A 19,378-nucleotide genomic window follows, 5' to 3' on the forward strand; every position below is an offset into this window, starting at 1 on the left:
TCAAACTAAGCAGGATAAGAATAGTGAAGTGTTTGGTATTAGGTCTCAGACTAAAATATTTTAGAACCAATGTTTTTGTTAATAGGACAACGAAAAATTATGAAACAAATACCACGCCAGATTGAAGACAAGATTTTCAAGGCTAACTACCTTTGAAATCAATCATAACTCCTCATTGCTAAATCAATCACAACTCCAAGATGCAACCTTTGAAATCTCATGGCCAACCCTAGCTTAGTTTAGGCACTACAACCTAGGGTCGGCCATGAAATAACATGTTGGCCGGGAAAAGTCTCAACTCTAATCGCTGACATGAGCTTGAAATTGCATCCGTGGCGCTACGGTAATGAACACAAAACCAATAAGATGAGTTTATTATTACTAATCTTATTTTAGCTCTGGAAACGATTTGTTTATCCCCAAGCTATGGAAGAGAACAAAAACTGGTTTTCATTGCGATGACAGGAATATGTGCTGGAATAAGAATGTCACTATCTATGTCTAGCTCTTCGAAAATTCTTGGCTGCGCTTGGCAGCAGCAACGACCGCATTCATCAATATTCCACGGAATCCACCCTTCTCCAGCTCATGAACCCCGGCAATGGTAGTTCCACCAGGTGATGTTACATCATCTTTTAGCTGACCTGGATGCTTCCCAGTATGACAAGCCATAGATGCTGCTCCGAATACCTGGCAAAAGACGCAAAGAATCGGACCTCCCCACAACTCGGAATTGAAGAGAAATAAATCGACAAAATGTTGAGGAATTCACAAATGCACTTCTGATATTCAAGCCACCAACATGAAGATCCAACTCCAAAGGAAATTGAGACTTGAGAGTAATAATATATTTCAGGTTTTCTATACACCTTTGTTGGTAAAGGTTTAACTTTCAAAAGTAACGTGATTACATGTAACCATATATTTTATGCCCCTTTTGAGGAAACCGAGATCTATACTGTTAAAGTTTGTGAGAAATAGAGACACATTGTGTGATGGTTTGATGATGCAAATGACTTCTTGAGTACTAAACCAGCAAACAATACAAATAGACTCACAGTTTGAGATGCTAGACCCAATGCAAGTTCTCGAGGTAGACCTGCAGCAACTCCTCCATCTGCCAAAGCCTCTATCGCCAAATATATATATGCAGGACCACTGCCACTGTATGTTAATAAAACGTATTAATCAACCCACAATTTATGAGTCCACCTCTCACGTTATAGGTACAATTATTGGGACAAAGCTTTATGGTTGACGAACCTAAAAACTTCTCTGTAAGCTAGGGTGCCAGGGTACTTTAAAGGCAAAAAAATGACTCTAATTTCAGTAGAAGATAAGTAATGTTTTGCAGTGGTGTAGGGATCAGAATCATTTTATGATAGACAAAGTCACATACCTCAGGCCAGTAACTGCGTCAAAGTATTTTTCATCAGCTTTCCATGTCTTGCCTATTGAACTAAATACTTTAGCTATGAGGTCCCCATCTTGTTCTGTTGCACCTCCTCCCAAGCTCAAAACTATTTCACCAGAAGACAGAGGTGCGTGAAATTTTTCATCCATTATACAAATATTGGCACACCAAATTACAAATAATATGAAAACAAACCAAGGAAAATGCGCATAAGATAGAGGGAGACTTGAGGAATTCTAAAATACATTGACTAAACATAACTAATCAGCATTTCACAAGTCTTGTCACGATCGCATGTCATAGCAGCATGATCTACAGTGGCCAGATATCATATTCCAAGCTTTTATCTAATTAATACTAAAAATATACTTCTCTTCAGTATGCAAAAAGTAGATATTTTATATAGGGACTTCTATAGGCGAGAGAAAGTATTAACATAAAGCTTATATTGGGAGAGTTCTATAGGCGAGAGAGAAAGTATTAACATAAAGCTTATAAAGGGAGAGTTCTATAGGCGAGAGAAAGTATAACATAAAGCTTAGTAAATATTACTTTAGAATGGCTCGCCAAAAAGAAAATATTACTTTAGAAAAAAAAAATCCTACCAACAACATAAACCACCACTATATCTTAAATTTTTGTTTTTTGTTTTTTTCAAAACGAGCCATTGGCAAGGAATTGATGCACAGAATCCGATGCTATTGAAGGAATTACCAGCTTTCACTGAAAAGCTGATAACTATATGGACCATATAATTGTATGTTAGCATTGTACATGTTAACTTAAACAAATCAAACTGTAGCAAGCACAGTTTACAGGCCATAAAGAAAACGATTATCATACATTTTTAACATTCAATATGAAAGACTAAAATATTAAAAGGATAACAGAAGTACCTGAAGCTGCTGCACCGACAGCTGAAGGAGTATTTGGCATTACCCTAATAAATCGGCTGTGACCTGCCCATTCCTGAAAAGGATGGAACAATTTTGTTGAAAAAATAGATGAAAAACTGGATGTCAAGAAAGACAGAAAAGGATGTACTCATACAAGTAGGTATTACAGAACTTAGAGAACGGAGGTCAAGAAATAGCAAGAGATAGTGGGTACAATATATTGTAGTTATACGAATTCACATTATTATTTGCAAAGTATAAACTGATAAAATTATTTCTTCCAAACAAATTAGATACTGGAAAGCCATTTCCTGGATCACTCCTCCCTGGTAGCATTAAGAGCTTCCAACCCAATAATTATTTAGACATAAATGGACCAAAACAAATTATTCTGTTCCTGAAATCATAAAAGTAGAAACCCCAAATTACTAAAATGGCTCTAGATATTTCGAAAGTAAAGGGATAAGAAACTTCATTTATCATTACTGTGTTGTCACAATTTGAAGGGTGAAAACAGGTTAAATTTAGGAGTGGCTAACCATTATAAGTGTAGGCAATTGATTCACGTTGTGGAAAGAGAGAAATGCCTTGTCAATATCTCTCAGAGTCAGCAATGTTATTGTAAAAACAGCAACATACTCTTTCTGGTTGTTGGCACATTCAAAAATGGGATTAATGACTATTACACTGTTATTGACACTGACTTGCAAGGAAAGCAAAGGAGGAGAACTACAACAAAGCCTTTTCCCACTAAGTGGGGTCGGCTATGTGAATCCTAGAACGCCATTGCGCTCGGTTTTGTGTCATGTCCTCCGTTAGATCCAAGTACTCTAAGTCTTTTCTTAGGGTCTCTTCCAAAGTTTTCCTAGGTCTTCCTCTACCCCTTCGGCCCTGAACCTCTGGCCCTTGGTCACATCTTCAAACTGGAGCGTCAGTAGGCCTTCTTTGCACATGTCTAATCCACTCATTCCTAATCTTATCCTTTCTCATGAGCCCACACCTCCAACGAAGCATCCTCATCTCCACTACACCCATTTTGTGTACGTGTTGATGCTTCACCGCCCAACATTCTGTGCCATACAGCATCGCCGACCTTATTGCCGTCCTATAAAATTTTCCCTTGAGCTTCAGTGGCATACGACGGTCACACAACACGCCGGATGCACTCTTCTACTTCATCCATCCCGCTTGTATTCCATATATTCTGTCTTTAATCGGCTTAGGCGAAGACCTTTAGATTCCAACACTTCTCTCCAAAGGTTAAGCTTCGCATTTACCCCTTCCTGAGTTTCATCTATCAACCCTATATCGTCTGCGTAAAGCATACACTGGGGAATAACATCTTGAATATATCCTGTTAACTCATCCATTACCAATGCAAAAAGGTAAGGACTTAAGGATTGTTGATGCACATAATCAGTGAAGACTTTGGTACAACAGAAAGTATTAAGTTTGTGACATTCACTAGATTGCTCCGGTCATTAGTGTGGATACGTATGTAAAAGGATAGAGACAGGAGAGCAAACACAAGATGTACGTGGTTCACCCAGATTGGCTACGTCCACGAAGTAGAAGAGTTCTCATTAATTGTGAAGGGTTTACACAAGTACATAGGTTCAAGCTCTCCTTTAGTGGGTACAAGTGAATGATTTAGTACAAATGGTATTAGGAAATATTTTAGGAGAATGATCTCCTTTTATAGAAGAGAGTTTCTAGCCTTGTTCTGACATTGACACGTGTCGTGTTGTGATTGGCTTTAGATGTTGACACGTGTCGCGCTATGATTAGCTTCTGATGTCGACACGTGTCGCTCTGTGATTGGCCTCCTGGTTGGAGGGGAAGCTCCTCAGTTGGGGACTTGCAAGATCCAAGCCGCTGAGTAATCACGAAACTTCTAAGTACCGAAGTGTGGTATCGTCTTCACTTGCCTTATATGTCTCATAGGCAGATGTGGCATCTTGTCTCGAAATACTCTTTCTCCGTCCAGGCGTGGTATCTTTAACTGGTGGAGATGCACAAGGTAATGTATCAATTTCACTTGAAGCTTACTTGTAGTTTCAGGCGTGGTCAAGCGCGATACAAACCATGTAGTAGGAATCCCCCAAGTCGCTGATCTAGGGGATCTACTGAAAGAGGTGACAGACAAGGTAAGCAATCAGAGCTCCAAGCAATCAGTCCCAGATCAGAAGTTTGATTTCGAGTTCCGGCTGATTGTTCTCATTCTCCTTTATCTTGCAGGCAGCATGAAGGATAAAGAGAAGAAAAGGAAAAGAGATGATATGAGATACTTTTGCTTTTGAAGAAGTAACTTTCCACAGGCTTATTCTTGAACTGGACTGGAGGGTTTTCTGGTTACCTCCAGAGTATAAGGCCGACTGAAGAATTTGAGGGTCAAAACAAGTCCCTCAAATCTAGAGTACGTTCGACCCTGCTGATATGGGATACTTTTGCTGTTGACAAAGTAGTGGAAGTATCGGCACTATTCTGTTACGCTCGTCTCCACATGCTTCCTTGTATCCTTCTCACTGGCCCTATCTGTTCCTCAGGCAGATGTGGTATCTTTTCTGGAAGCATAAGATGTTAAAGATAAGTACTCGAGAGTAATGCCAGGTAAGTAATCAGGTAAGGGGTTCCAGGCAGTCAGTTCCTGACTGGAAGCTTGATTCCAAGTGCTGAGTGATTGCTCTTTTTCTCCTTGTCTTGCAGGTAAGAACAATGCCAAAGGAAAAGACAGGGAAAAAGCATGATATGGGATACTCTTGCTTTTAACCTTGATGATATGAGATATTCTTGCTCTGGTGTAGCTTGTTTGCAGAGGTATTATCGAGGGGAAAGAAAGCTGAGTATTTCGAGAGGCTTCGTTAGGAGTGCCCTCTCAGATATGAGGAAGGGTTGAGCATTTTTGCAGGTCTGCCTGTTCGTTAAGGATGGAGGTCGACATATATAGGAGTCTCCCTAACAACAAGTAGTAATGCTATTCCTTTACCCTTCTTGGTCATAGCACTGTAGTGGGAACTGCCCGCTTCACGTGTTTTAACTTTGTCAGAGCACTTTGAAAAAGTGGTATGTGGTATCTGGAAAGCTGAAGTTGCGTGTGAAGATTACAGACAAGCTTTATCCAAGGAGATCTGGCTCTCGAAGTTAAGAAAGCGATGCCTCTTCGGTTTTTGAACAAGCGATCCTGTCAGGGATCTGACTCTCGAGATTCGGAGAACGGTGCCTCTTCGATTTTTGAGAAAGCAATCCTGCTAGGAGTTTGGGTCTTGAAATTCGAAGAGCAGTGTCTCTTCGATTTTTGAGAAAGTAATCCTGTTGGGAGTCTGGCTCTCGATATTCGGAGCGCGGTGCCTCTTCGAATTTGGAGCAAGCAATATTGTTGGAAGTGTTTTCTCGAATGTGAGTAAAGGTTGGGTATTTTTGCAAGTCTACCTTGCCACGGAGCACAGAGGTTGACACACAGGGACTTTTCAATTATCCAACAGTGGTGCTGTTCCTTTACCTTTGTGGGTAACAATATGGTAGCTAAACCTTCAAAATTTATGTGTCTAAACTTTGTTAGTGCTGTTTCTTTGCTATTCTTTTACCCTTCTTGGTCATAGCGATGTAGTGGGAGTTGCAAGCTTCACGTGTCTAAACTTTGTCACAGATCTTTGGCAAAGTTATCTGTGGTACCCATGAGCTGATGTTGCGTGTGGAAAGTGGATGATTGAACAGTAAGATTCACGTGCTTTCTACTTCACCAGAAATCTTCGACAGATTGCCCGTAATTTCCGCAAAGCTGAGTGTGCATGTGACAGGTGCTAACAAGGCTAAGAAAACAAGTGCCTCTTTGATTTCTGAGATCGACCCTCGTGGTCTCTGAGCAGCCCAGCCTTTGAGAAAGCAAGCGCCTCTTCGATTTTTGAGATCGACCCTCGTGGTCTTTGAGCAGCCCAACTGTTGAGAAAGCAAACGCCTCTTCGATCTCTAAGATCGGCCCTCGTGGTCTCTGAGCAGCCCAGCTTTTGAGAAAGCAAACGCCTCTTCGATTTCTGAGCAGACGCCTCTTTGATTTCTGAAGCTCCGTCGAGTGCAGATTTTTATAGAGGTTGGCATTAAGTTCCAAAGCACACTTGAATCTCCACCAGTAGAAGCTCCCTTCTTGCACTTCTAAGATCTTGATTTGTCCAACCTTTTCTCTCTTCAACACCTTTGAAAATGTCTGGCCCTTCCGACCGTCGTTTTAACTTGAACCTTGGTGAAGAGGCAGCCGCGCCTTCTCCAGACAACATATGGCGCCCATCCTTCTTATCCCCTACTGGTCCTCTTACCGTTAGGGATTTCGTGATGAAGAATGATATGACCGCTGCGGTGGTGGCCAGGAACATTCTCACTCCCAAAGATAACAGACTTCTTTCCAAACGATCTGATGAGTTGGCTGTTAAGGATTCTCTGGCTCTCAGTGTTCAATGTGCAGGTTCTGTGTCGAATATGGCCCAACGCCTATTTGCTCGAACCCGCCAAGTTGAATCATTGGCGGCTGAAGTGATGAGTCTCAAGAAGGCTCAAGCATGAGAATAAACAGTTGCACAGGCTCATACATGACTATGCTACAAACATGAAGAGGAAGCTTGACCAGGTGAAGGAATCTGATGGTCAGATTTTACTTTATCATCAGAGGTTTGTGGGTTTGTTCCAAAGGCATTTATTGCCTTCGTCTTCTGGGGCTGTACCGCGTAATGAAGCTCCAAATGATCAGCCTCCGATACCTCTTCCTTCTAGGGTTCTGTCCAGTACCGAGGCTCCGAGTGATCACCCTCCAGTGCCTTCTCTTTCTGGGGCTCTACCAACTACTGAGACTTTTCCTAAGCAACCTTTGTGAAGGCCCCCTCTTGATTGTTTATTTTGACTCATGTATATGTACATATTTGTAACTTATCGGAGATATCAATAAATAAGCTTTGCTTCATTTCAACGTATTGTGTTAAATACACCAAAGTCTTCTTCATTAAGTTCTTTGAATTTTTCTTTTGTTGAAGCTTGTATGTTGAAGCTTGTATGTTGAAGCTTTGTGAGTGAAGCATGTAGGTTGAGGTAGTGTTCCCTTAATTTCTCGAGTGAGGAACACTTCTCAGTTGGAAACTTGAAAAATCCAAGTCACTGAGTTGGGTCGGCTATATGAATCTTAGAACACCATTGTGCTCGGTCCTGTGTCATGTCCTCCGTTAGATCCAAATACTCTAAGTCTTTTCTTAGAGTCTCTTCCAAAGTTTTCCTAGGTCTTCCTATACCCCTTCGGCCCTGAACCTCTATCCCGTAGTCTCATCTTCTAACCGGAGCGTCAGTAGGCCTTCTTTGCACATGTCCAAACCACTGTAACCGATTTTCTCTCAGCTTTCCTACAATTTCGGCTACTCCTACTTTACCTCGGATATCCTCATTCCTAATCTTATCATTTCTCGTGTGCCCACACATCCAACGAAGCATCCTCATCTCCGCTACACCCATTTTGTGTACGTGTTGATGCTTCACCGCCCAACATTCTGTGCCATACAGCATCGCCGGCCTTATTGCCGTCCTATAAAATTTTCCCTTGAGCTTCAGTGGCATACGGCGGTCACACAACACGCCAGATGCACTCTTCCACTTCATCCATCCAGCTTGTATTCTATGGTTTAGATCTCCATCTAATTCTCCGTTTTTTGCAAGATAGATCCTAGGTAGCGAAAGCAGTCGCTCTTTGGTATTTCCTGATCTCCGATCCTCACCCCTAACTCATTTTGGCCTCCATTTGCACTGAACTTGCACTCCATATATTCTGTCTTTGATCGGCTTAGGTGAAGACCTTTAGATTCCAACACTTCTCTCCAAAGCTTAAGCTTCACATTTACCCCTTCCTGAGTTTCATCTATCAACACTATATCGTCTGCGAAAAGCATACACCAAGGAATATCATCTTGAATATGTCCTGTTAACTCATCCATTACCAACGCAAAAAGGTAAGGACTTAAGGATGAGCCTTGATGTAATCCTACAGTTATGGGGAAGCTTTCGGTTTGTCCTTCATGAGTTCTTATAACAGTCTTTGCTCCTTCATACTTATCCTTTATAGCTTGGATATATGCTACTCGTACTCCTTTCTTCTCCAAAATCCTCCAGAAAATGTCTCTTGGGACCCTATCATACGCTTTTTCCAAATCTATAAAGACCATATGTAAAATCTTTTTCCCCTCTATATCTTTCCATCAATCTTCGTAAGAGATATATTGCCACCATGGTTGAGCGTCCTGGCATGAACCCGAATTGGTTGTTCGAAACCCGTGTCTCTTGCCTCAATCTATGCTCAATGACTCTCTCCCAGAGCTTCATTGTATGACTCATTAGCTTAATACCCCTATAGTTCATGCAATTTTGTACGTCGCCCTTATTCTTGTAGATAGTCACCAAAGTGCTCTTTCGCCACTCATTTGGCATCTTCTTCGTTTTCAAAATCCTATTGAAAAAGTTAGTGAGCCATGCTATACCTGTCTCTCCCAAGACTTTCCACACTTCGATTGGTATATCATCTGGGCCCACTGCTTTTCTATGCTTCATCTTCTTCAAAGCTACAACCACTTCTTCCTTCCTGATTCAACGATAAAAGGAGTAGTTTCTACACTCTTCTGAGTTACTCAACTCCCCTAAAGAAGTACTCCTTTCATGTCCTTCATTGAAAAGAATATGAAAATAACTTCTCCATCTGTCTTTAATCGCGTTCTCTGTAGTAAGAACCTTTCCATCCTCATCCTTGATGCACCTCACTTGGTTTAGGTCCCTTGTCTTCTTTTCCCTTGCTCTAGCTAGTTTATAGATATCCAACTCTCCTTCTTTGGTATCTAGCCGCTTATACATATCGTCATAAGCCACTAACTTAGCTTCTCTCACAACTTTCTTCGCCTCTTGCTTCGCTCTTCTATACCTTTCACCATTTTCATCGGTCCTATCCTTGTATAAGGCTTTACAACATTCCTTCTTAGCCTTCACCTTTGTTTGTACCTCTTCATTCCACCACCAAGATTCCTTTTGGTGTGGAGCAAAGCCCTTGGACTCTCCTAATACCTCTCTTGCTACTTTTCGGATACAGCTAGCCATGGAATCCCACCTTTGGCTAGCTTCCCCCTCTCTATCCCACACGCACTGGGTGATTACTTTCTCTTTGAAAATGGCTTGTTTTTCTCCTTTTAGATTCCATCATCTAGTCCTTGGGCACTTCCAAGTCTTGTTCTTTTTTCTCACTCTTTTGATATGTACATCCATCGCCAAAAGCGATGTTAATTAGCCAAGCTCTCTCTCGGTATAACTTTGCAATCCTTACAAGTTATACGATCCCCTTTCCTCATTAGAAGAAAATCTATTTGTGTTTTTGACGACCCACTCTTGTAGGTGATCACATGTTCTTCTCTCTTCTTAAAGAAGGTGTTGGCTAAGAAGAGATCATATAAAAAAAAAAAAAGGTCGTACCCAGTGCACAAGGCTCTCGCTTTACGCAGGGTCTGGGAGAGGTGAATGTCGGCTAACCTTACCCCCATTTAAGAAGAGATCATATGCCATTGCAAAATCCAAGATAGCTTCCTCATCCTTGTTTCTCTCCCCAAAACCATGGCCACCATGAAAACCTCCATAGTTGCCTGTCTCCTTGTCCACGTGTCCATTTAAATCTCCTCCTATAAATAACTTCTCCGTCTGAGCAATTCCTTGCACCAAGTCTCCAAGGTCTTCCCAAAATTTCTCCTTCGAACTTGTATCCAACCCTACTTGAGGTCCGTACGCACTAATCACATTGATGAGTTCTTGTCCTATTACAATCTTGATTGCCATGATTCTATCTCCTACCCTCTTGACATCTACAACATCTTGTGTCAAGGTCTTGTCCACGATGATGCCAACACCGTTTCTCATTCTATTTGTGCCCGAATACCAGAGTTTAAACCCTGAGTTTTCTAGATCCTTTGCCTTAAGACCAACCCACTTAGTTTCTTGTAGGCACATAATATTTATCCTTCTCCTCACCATAACTTCCACTACTTCCATAGATTTTCCCGTTAGGGTTCCTATATTCCACATTCCTAAACGCATTCTACTCTCTTGAACTCTACCTTTCTGTCCTAGCTTCTTCAACCTCCCCCGTCTAATAGGATCAAAGTACTTCTTTTGTGTGTCCTGTGTAAAGTTGATAGGAGCATATGCTCCCAAACAACTTTGAGTGGAGTCGTTCGAAAAGAAGTTTCTATGGCCCCCTTGCTCGTTTAACACTGCATCCGGGTGCCGATGGAGATACAGTGACCCTTGCTCACTTATCACTGTGCTCGGGCCACACAGCGCGCCACTTACTAGTGACGCCCTAGCTTTAGCGCGATTTCGTTCTGGATTCATTTTCATAAGGATTCGACGTAAACTAGGAGAGCCGGCTGTCGACTACCTGACGCCCTCCCCCTCCTCCTTTATCCGGGCTTGGGACCGGCAATGTAAGATAAACTTACACAGGCAGAGTTCAAAGGAGGAGAACTACAAGTCCCCAAAATTTAATTCAATAACGGATGATAAGGTGATGACATTTGATGCACACATGATATATTGCTCTTCCAGTTCATCAAATTATAGTGTGTGTGTTTTGTTTTATTTATTGCTCTTTCATCCTCTGTATAGTTAACCAAACATTGAGGACTTCACATTTCTCCAGAAGAAAAAAGCCCGTCCTACTTTGTTTTCTATGTCTACAATTCGGTGAAGAGTAGCATCATATTTTCCATTCACTTGACACTGCAAGGAAACCAAACGTGGAACAGAACAATAGATATATTCATCTATGGAACTAGACAAAGAAAAGAGCGACTCTTGATGTTCTTTGGGAACAAATGTCCTCTTTTACTGTCATCTTCTAATCAGATCCATAGGGCAGAGGCAGAACTAAGAATTCGCTCGGCAGTCAAAAAGATTACATATGCATGAAAGACTTACATTAGCCCATCCCAGCTCTTTTGTCCTCCCTTTTCCCCTTTGCAAAAAGTTAATTTCCGACTCTGCCATTCTGCGACCACACCCTCTGACCCAGCCCTCTCATAGTCACTCTAGAGAGTTGCAAAAGGGCAGAGATGCAAAAGAGGGTTGGCCAGTGTTGAATAACAGAGAATAAGGGGAGCTAATTTTACTGGAAGAAGGGGTACGGCTAGCCAATGTGCTTGCAATAATGTGTTAAAAAATAAAGTTATACATGTAATTTTCTTCTATGAAAACAGTTATAACTACACGAACTCTTTGCTATGCCTTGCATTGTGTATTTTTCTTGTTTTCGCTTGCCTTTTTGTGCCCGACAACCATGTTAATCTTTTCTTACGTAGTACTAAGAGTAGAGCTTATTCAAAAACTTGGTTACTCTATGTGCAACACTGGAATCAGCAGTTGACACATGTAAAATGCTTAGAAAATGATTTCATTTTCCTTTCGGATTCCTTTCAGAAGCTGAATAGAAAACAATCAAAATTGACACACTAAAATTGGAAGATAGAGGTTCAAAAATGAAATACAGAGTGTTTTTGGCCAATCCATACAGTCAATGTGGATAAAAGTACGAAGAGTTGTAAGTGAGAGACCTGCAGATCTTTCAATTTGACACCAGCAGCAATTGAAACAAGCAGCTTCTTCCTAGAAAGCAGCGGCCTCAACTGCAAAACTACATCTTTAACTGCACGAAATCAAAACCGCGACGATATCATTATCTAGTAAACAATCACAAAATCACCACCAAGACATTCATGCCCATATACCTCTACAATCAACCCACATTATTTCAATCGTCCAACACCAAAATAAAAATAAATTAAAAAACCAATATATAAGAACAATCAAATCTTCCAATTAAAATCATTTTTCCAAACAAATCCGAGACGATGGAAAGTGGAAATACCAACTTGAGGTTTGACCGAGAAAATGACGACGTCACTCTCTTCGACCACCTGCAACGACGCAACTTCAGTCTTTCGGCCAATTAGATACAGAGAAGTGTAAAAACAGGAAAATGGGAGGGCGGGAAAGGGGTCGAACGTCGTCGTTTTTGGAGAGGAGATGGACTCCGAAGGACTCGAAGGATTGGCGTCGACTGGCGTCAGGGTGGAAGGTAGCGATGCGATTGGGAGGGAGAACGCCCGATCGGACGATTCCTCTGGCGATGCTCTCGGCCATTTTACCAGCTCCGACAAACCCTAGCTTGTATGTTTCCGTCGGGATGGGTACCGCCTCCATGGCTGCAATGCGACGTCGTATCGTTGCAAAGTCCTCTGATTCAGTTTGCTATGTAGAGGCAGAGGCCCGAGGAAGGGAGGGAGAGAGTAGTAGTCAGTCGCGACTGGTTTGCTTCTTTTATTTTTTATTTTTTTCTCAGACGATACCAACAGGAAAACAATGGACGTGGTTTAAATTTATTTTAATGGGAATTGAACTTAATATATCTATCTCACCTCTAGGTGAAATAAAATATAATTACACGTAGTACTTAGTGGCGTCATGGCTAGTTTGTTGTTTGTTTGTTTTGGTATGATCCTCCAACCCAAAACTAAAGGAAATTTGATTTGGTATTGGATTAATGGATTGGATGCCACGTGAAAGCATGGGCATTGGTGGGACGATGATGTGTGACATGTGTTGTTTTGTTTTGTTTTTTTTTTTTTTTTTTTTTGAAAAGGAACAACAAACCAAAGCAGGAAAGCCTACCAAGAGGCTAACACCACAGAGGCAGACAACACAGAAAGCGATGAGAGGGGATCCAGTACACAGACACTCCCACAAAGAGCGTCACCCCCAACACCACCAGAACAAAATTAAGGAGGGCAAGGAAGACCATCCTTATTCAAAACAAAGACCAAAGAAGATGGGGGCCTAACAACCCAAACACGAGAACCCATCTCAGGAAAACCCCGCGACGCAAGGAAGTCAGCGGCTCCATTGGCTGTTCTTGGCACCCAAGACCAGCGACAGAACTGGAAAGATTCACTCACCAATTTAACTCTCGTCAGCACCGGAAAAGCTTCCCAACTGCCAGCATCAACAGCTCCAGAGAGCCAATCAATGGACTCGCGAGAATCCGACTCCAAAATTACCGATTGATAGCCCAAAGAAGACCCCAATTCATAACCGCGCAGCAAAGCAGTCGCTTCGGTTGCAGCAACGGAAGGAGAAGAGAAGGCAAGTGGATTGTTAAGAGTATTTACCTTTGCTCTCGAGGTTCAATATACAATTCTCCCCTTTGTGTAATTTAAATGAATGTAATGTAGATTATCCTATTAAAAAGATGGGGAGAGAATAGTAGTAGATTTATAAGAGAAATGTATAGAGAATAAATCAAGTGGGTGAGAGATTCAGTATCAACTCGCCCTCAACCCTTAGATTAATAGGGCAGACCCCACATCTAATAGGTGGGTAGCGTTAGCAAACAACCTTAAAGGTAGATGACTAAACAAAATGATCATCAAATGTCTTAATATTTGAGCATTTCAACTTCTTGTCAACTAATTTTGAGGTGAATACTCCAACTTGACATGGTGTTGGAGCAGAACATCTACAATTATTTTTGTTATATTTCTTTAAAATAATCAACTTCACATGGCATTCAAATATACATTCAAGCACTAGGCGAGGACTCAAACAATGAGCAACACGTTACAATTTTATGTGAATGGTTAGTTTCCAACATTCAGATAGAGTTTACATCGTATTTGTCACGACACCACAAGCAACCTTACTATGGCTAAAATTAACATGTGGAAAGCGAAGTCATAGGTCAATCTCATGGCTATGCTTAGTCGTAGCAACAATCGCATTCGTCATGCTTGCACAAAATGCACTATTCTCAAGCTCATGAATCCCGACAATGGTGGTTCCTCCTAGTGAAACAACTTGATCTTTCAGTTGACCTCGATGTTTTCCTGTTTTCATTATACCATGGATACTGCTCCATAAAACTTCAGCACAAGAAAAGACAGATCGAAATGAGAAACTATAAACCAAAGGCTTAGGTCGTAGGCAAAAAGTGTAGCATATCATGAATCTGCCTGACATTTTTTACTTAAAAAACGGGTTTTGGCAGATAACGGCAACTACTATGATCATGCGGTTTATGTACTGCTTATTGTCTATCGAGTTTCCTCCTAGTTCTATTCTTGAATAAAAGTTTGTAACCTGTTTTCTTCATGTGTATTTCTCTTGTTTTAAACTTTTTATTTCCCAAGTGTCAATAGAGTAGCAAGAAACTTAAACCAAAGGAAAATATGTGCTTCTTAGGTGTTGTGGATGCAAATTTTTGCCATCTCTTGATTTGATGAAAATGCATCCGCAAAATAATAACACATTTTATTAAGGCCAAAAGTCTCACGGGTCCACGATGAATGGGGGCTTTGGCCGAAGAATTTCCAATGCCAAAGTTAAAATTCTGAAAAGAATGTGTTTAGGAGTTTGTGTGTAGCCAATAGCTTAGCATTTTAGTAAGATAAAAGGGGTATTTATAGGAGGATACCCTTAGGGTGGAGAATGGCCGGCATAATATCTTGCAATTAACATGTCAATTATTCTTAAATTAAATAGGAAGTTTTAGGAGTTACCTTTTGAATAAAATCAATAAGGGATTGATGAGATATTTGAATAAATACCATATTGATCACCTTTGACTCTTCCTTGATTGAGTCGTTATTTTGTGTTGCATGCACGTGAAAATCCCAATGTGCCTCGAGGGTAATTTTGTCCTTCTTACCCAAAAGTCCACGTATCACCTCTATAATTGTTTGGATTATTTTTTGCTCCATAAATGCCCCCACATCTGCTGGGTTGTTCACAAGAAAGGGCAATAGGTGTAGAGATTTCCAACTTTGATGCAGATTTCCACTTGGACTTAGAATTAGATTATTCTAGGAAAGAGAAATAAATGGCCACCAAAGCCTATTTAAGCCTACCTTAAATAGGGGATTAAATCAACTTCGAATGGCAATTATTTATCCCTACAAGAAAGAGATAAAGCTAGAGGATATTTGTTCCCCCTCCCCTAGAATTCATCTTTGCTTGCCGTGCAAACAATCGTCTTCCATTGATTTCTTTGTCCTATCCTTGTTGCACCAAGGTAAGAAAAACTTAATTTTCTTTGTCTTTTTCTTAGGTGCTGATGTCACAGGGCAGTCGTCGGAGTGGTGCGGCACATCTAATGGCAAGGGCAATGAGTCTACTCAACATGGGCTGAGGAGGTGATGTGGCAGGGGTCACGGCTTTGCTGAAGCCAAAGGTTGGCTTGGCATAGGTCGATGAAGTTGCGTGGCATGGGCCATAGTTTAGGCTACTCGGCTTAGTTAGAGCCAAAGGCAGCTACGTAGCTAAGGTTGCAGCTTGAGACGCCAATGCGCAATGTTGGTATATTAGATTACTTACTAGACCTTTAGTTGAGAAGAAATCATTCGGCTGCTAAAGAGGCGTCAAAGCTTGTTGCTTTTGCTGCTGCCACGTCTGTGCTGCTTGCCAAGAAGAAAAAACTGCTTGAGTTTGATTTCTCAATTGTCGTAGATGGAGCAATAGAGGATGGTGCTGCCAAGATCAGAAATGCTGAAGATAAAGTGTCGGGTGAGCAAACTACTAAGTGCAAAATGGTTGCTGGAGAGCCCAAGGTCATCCAAGTTGCTAAATGTGTAGTATTCTCTGTTTAGCTTGTGTCGAATTTTGGCAACCTTCATATAAGTTTATCAATTTGCTAGAAATTTAATAAACTACTTTCTTCACTTTACTCTATCTTTGTTTTTCTTGAAACTTTTCTTGCTTGAAGCGATTGCAAAACTTTTAGCCATAGAACCTTCGGTCGAGCACGCTGCTTCGAAAAAGGCTAACGATCCCATAGAGTCATTATGGCCGTGAGTTTTGGCTTCTTGCAGCGTTGAGCTGTTGAGTTTATCATCGGCTGCTACCTCCTAACCAATTACTTAGCAGGTATTTAAGTATTCAATCATATAAGTTGTGTGGCCTGCATCATAACATGATAAAGATCTGTGGAATATGAAAATCTTTAACTAATCACATCAAAATGAGTAGTTGTGTGGAAATTCACGAGCAGTTTTCCCCCTTCTATTGAAAAGTAGACCCAAATGGGCGTCATAGAATTAGTTTATCCCCTCGCATTGAAGAGTAGACCTAGATGAGTGTTAGGGAATTGGTTTATCCTCTATCACAAAAGAGCAGACCCAGATGGGTGTCAGGGAATTAGTTTATCATCCCGCACTAGAGAGTTTACCTAGATGGGTGTAAGGAAATTGGTTTATCCTCTCACCCTAGAGAGCAGACCCAAATGGGTGTCGGGGAGTTAGTTTACCCTATCGCACTAGGGAGCTTACCCAGATAGGTGTTAGGGAATTAGTTTATCTTCTCGCACTGGAGAGCAATTAGTTTACCTTCTCGCATTAAAAGCTTACCCATATAGGTGTCGGAGGATTGGTTTACCCTCCGCATTATAAAGCTTACCCATATGGTTGTCGAGGGATTGACTTACCCTATCGCACTAGAGAACATATGCAGATGGGTATTAGGGAATTGGTTTACCCTATCGCTTTGGAGAGCAATTAGTTTATCCTCTCGCACTGGAGAGCTTACCTAGATTGGTGTCGGTGGATTAGTTTACCCTCTCGCACTAGAGATCATATAAGTTGTTGTCGTGAGCACAACTGAGGAAAGTTTGATTGTTAGACAACTGAAATAATCCTCAGCCTGTGAGATCTTGTTTGGCGATCTGCTTAAGACTTCGAACTGCTTGTAGAGCCACGTAAAGGTGTAAGTGGGAAATGTAATGTGCTGCTCCCCGAACCATCGTGTGTTCTTCTGAGGCTTGGTTGATCATTAGCTGAAAATTTGAATGAATTGCAAGCTTCTTCACCTCTAAGTATTTCGCTAGTAGGGCTGTTAACAAAGCATCGTATTCTACTTCGTTATTGGATGCTTTGAAGTTTGAAGTGTCGTGGGCTTGGTCGGCGTAGATAGGGGTCTTAAGGTAGCACGACTGGGAGCTGTAGTGCAGGATCAGCACGGTTGGGAGCCATGGTGATAGATCAAGGGCAGCCGAGAGCCGTGGAGCAAGTAGGCACGACTTTAAGTGTGGAGTTGTGATGAAAACAAGACCTGCATCTGGTTCTTGGTGGATGGGCTGGTGTGTCCTTCTGGTACCCATCTGCCCCCGATGTTTGTCGGAACAAAAGTAATCATTGTATCTGCCAGTGTATGTAGGATGGCTCAATTTGCTTGATCTTGTCAATGAAAGGTGACCTGCTTAAAACCAAAGGCAAATATGTGCTTTTTGGGTGTTGTGGATGCAAATTTTTGTCATCTCTTCATTTGACGAAAATACACCTGCAAAACAATAACATCTTCGATTAAGGCCAAAAGCCTCACGCAACCACGATGAATGAATAGGCTTTGGTTGAAGAATCTCTGATGCCAAAGTTAGAATTATGAAAAGAATGTGTTTAGGAGTTTGCATGTAGCCAATGGCTTAAGATTTTAGTGGAATAAGATGGGTATTTATAGAAGGGTAGTCAGCCCTTAGGATGGAGAATGGTCAGCCATATATGGTGCTACTTGGAGAATAATTGCTTGATATTATGTGAAATAATATCTTGCAATTAACATGACAATTATTCTTAAATTAAATAGGAAGTTTTGTGAGTTACCTTTTAAATAAAATCAATAAGGGATTAATGAAGAGTGATGAGAGGTATTTGAATAAATATCATATTGATCACCATTGACTCTTCCTTGATTGGGCCGTTATTGTCTGTTCCATGCGCGTGGGAATCTCTATGTGCCTCGAGGGTAATTTTGTCCTTATTACCCAAAAGTTCACATGTTACCTCCATAATTTTTTGGATTATTTTTTGCTCCACAAGTGTCATTGCAGATAAGACAATGAGAAAATTCATATGTTATAGAAAGCTTCAATTTTAGAAACATGCATCAAGTACAACATATAAATCTCTTGCTTGAAAAATGACAGCATAACAAATGTGAGAACAAGGAATAATTGTAACCTAAAACTACTTCAACAATGACTGCAGCGGTACGAGGGACTAACAAATTGACCATGACTAGCCCATTCCTAAGTAAAAGATTTGAACAAAGTAATCAAAATGTGAAAGTTAACTTTACTGTAAACTAAAATTAATGATATTAGAAAACTTTTACAAGCACATCACAACAACGTTAGGGTAAGTTCCTCTTTTACTTACTAGATACTTGATTCGTCATTTCAATTGTTACTGTGCCTATTGAACCGTAGTAAAAATATACAAGAATGACTTTCAAACATGAACAAAATAGATTTGTCTATCAAGTCATACAAATTGATTTTGGAAATTGGTCAAGGAACAAGCCTTTCGATTTATAACAGCACCTATCCACCAAATAAAACTGTAACAGTATAACATGTATATTTTAGCTAAAAAAATTCTAGTGTTCATGAACTATCTAATGGTCTAGGCTGATTCGCAATTAGATAGTAAGCATAACTTATTACTGTTGGGTATGGAGAATAGCAATTTAGCATATCCAATTTAAGAGTCGATGCATAAACTTGCCCTTAAAAACCAACTTGTAAGGAAAGGGTGCCCATAGAGCTTTTAAACCACTCGAATATATGTTATTTTTCTTGTGTGGGACAATGGGTTCCTAATGTGAAAACCAACAATAGTGTAACTATACACTAGCCCAAGATCAACAAATCAACAAATAAAGGTGTGAAGAAGAACAAGCTAAAAAGATGAATCAAAACACTCCAATTTCTATTTTCTACACAAAAAATATATGGTATTGGGAGGATCTATTCCAACCTCCAAGCAAAGCCCAGAACGAATTTAAGGGGCGAACAACATATATGTTGCATGAGTTTCTCTCTCTGTTTGATTTTATCATTCTTCCAAATAACTCTAGAATGATCGATTCTTGTTTAAAAGTTTTGGTTTTAGATACATGGATGCTAGTTAATTATATTTATTATTACTAAAGATTTGCGCAAGTGTATGTTGAACAAGATCATCTCACTAGC

The 19,378-nt window shown here is 40.7% G+C and overlaps 1 protein-coding gene across 1 annotated transcript; it reads right to left on the reverse strand.

The window, feature by feature from the left end:
- Nucleotides 1-347: 347 nt before the first annotated feature.
- On the reverse strand, nucleotides 348-12,927 carry LOC103409019 (pyrroline-5-carboxylate reductase-like). The gene is made up of 7 exons (XM_029092766.2): nucleotides 12,370-12,927; nucleotides 12,233-12,281; nucleotides 11,919-12,010; nucleotides 2,311-2,383; nucleotides 1,400-1,520; nucleotides 1,059-1,164; nucleotides 348-690 (listed from the first exon to the last, which is right to left on the reverse strand). Exons 1-7 carry the CDS (start codon nucleotides 12,565-12,567, stop codon nucleotides 502-504), a joined length of 828 nt encoding a protein of 275 aa, XP_028948599.1. The 5' UTR covers nucleotides 12,568-12,927; the 3' UTR covers nucleotides 348-501.
- Nucleotides 12,928-19,378: the final 6,451 nt, after the last annotated feature.

This window comes from Malus domestica, chromosome 14, assembly GCF_042453785.1.
Source record: "Malus domestica chromosome 14, GDT2T_hap1".
Lineage (NCBI taxonomy): Eukaryota > Viridiplantae > Streptophyta > Magnoliopsida > Rosales > Rosaceae > Malus > Malus domestica.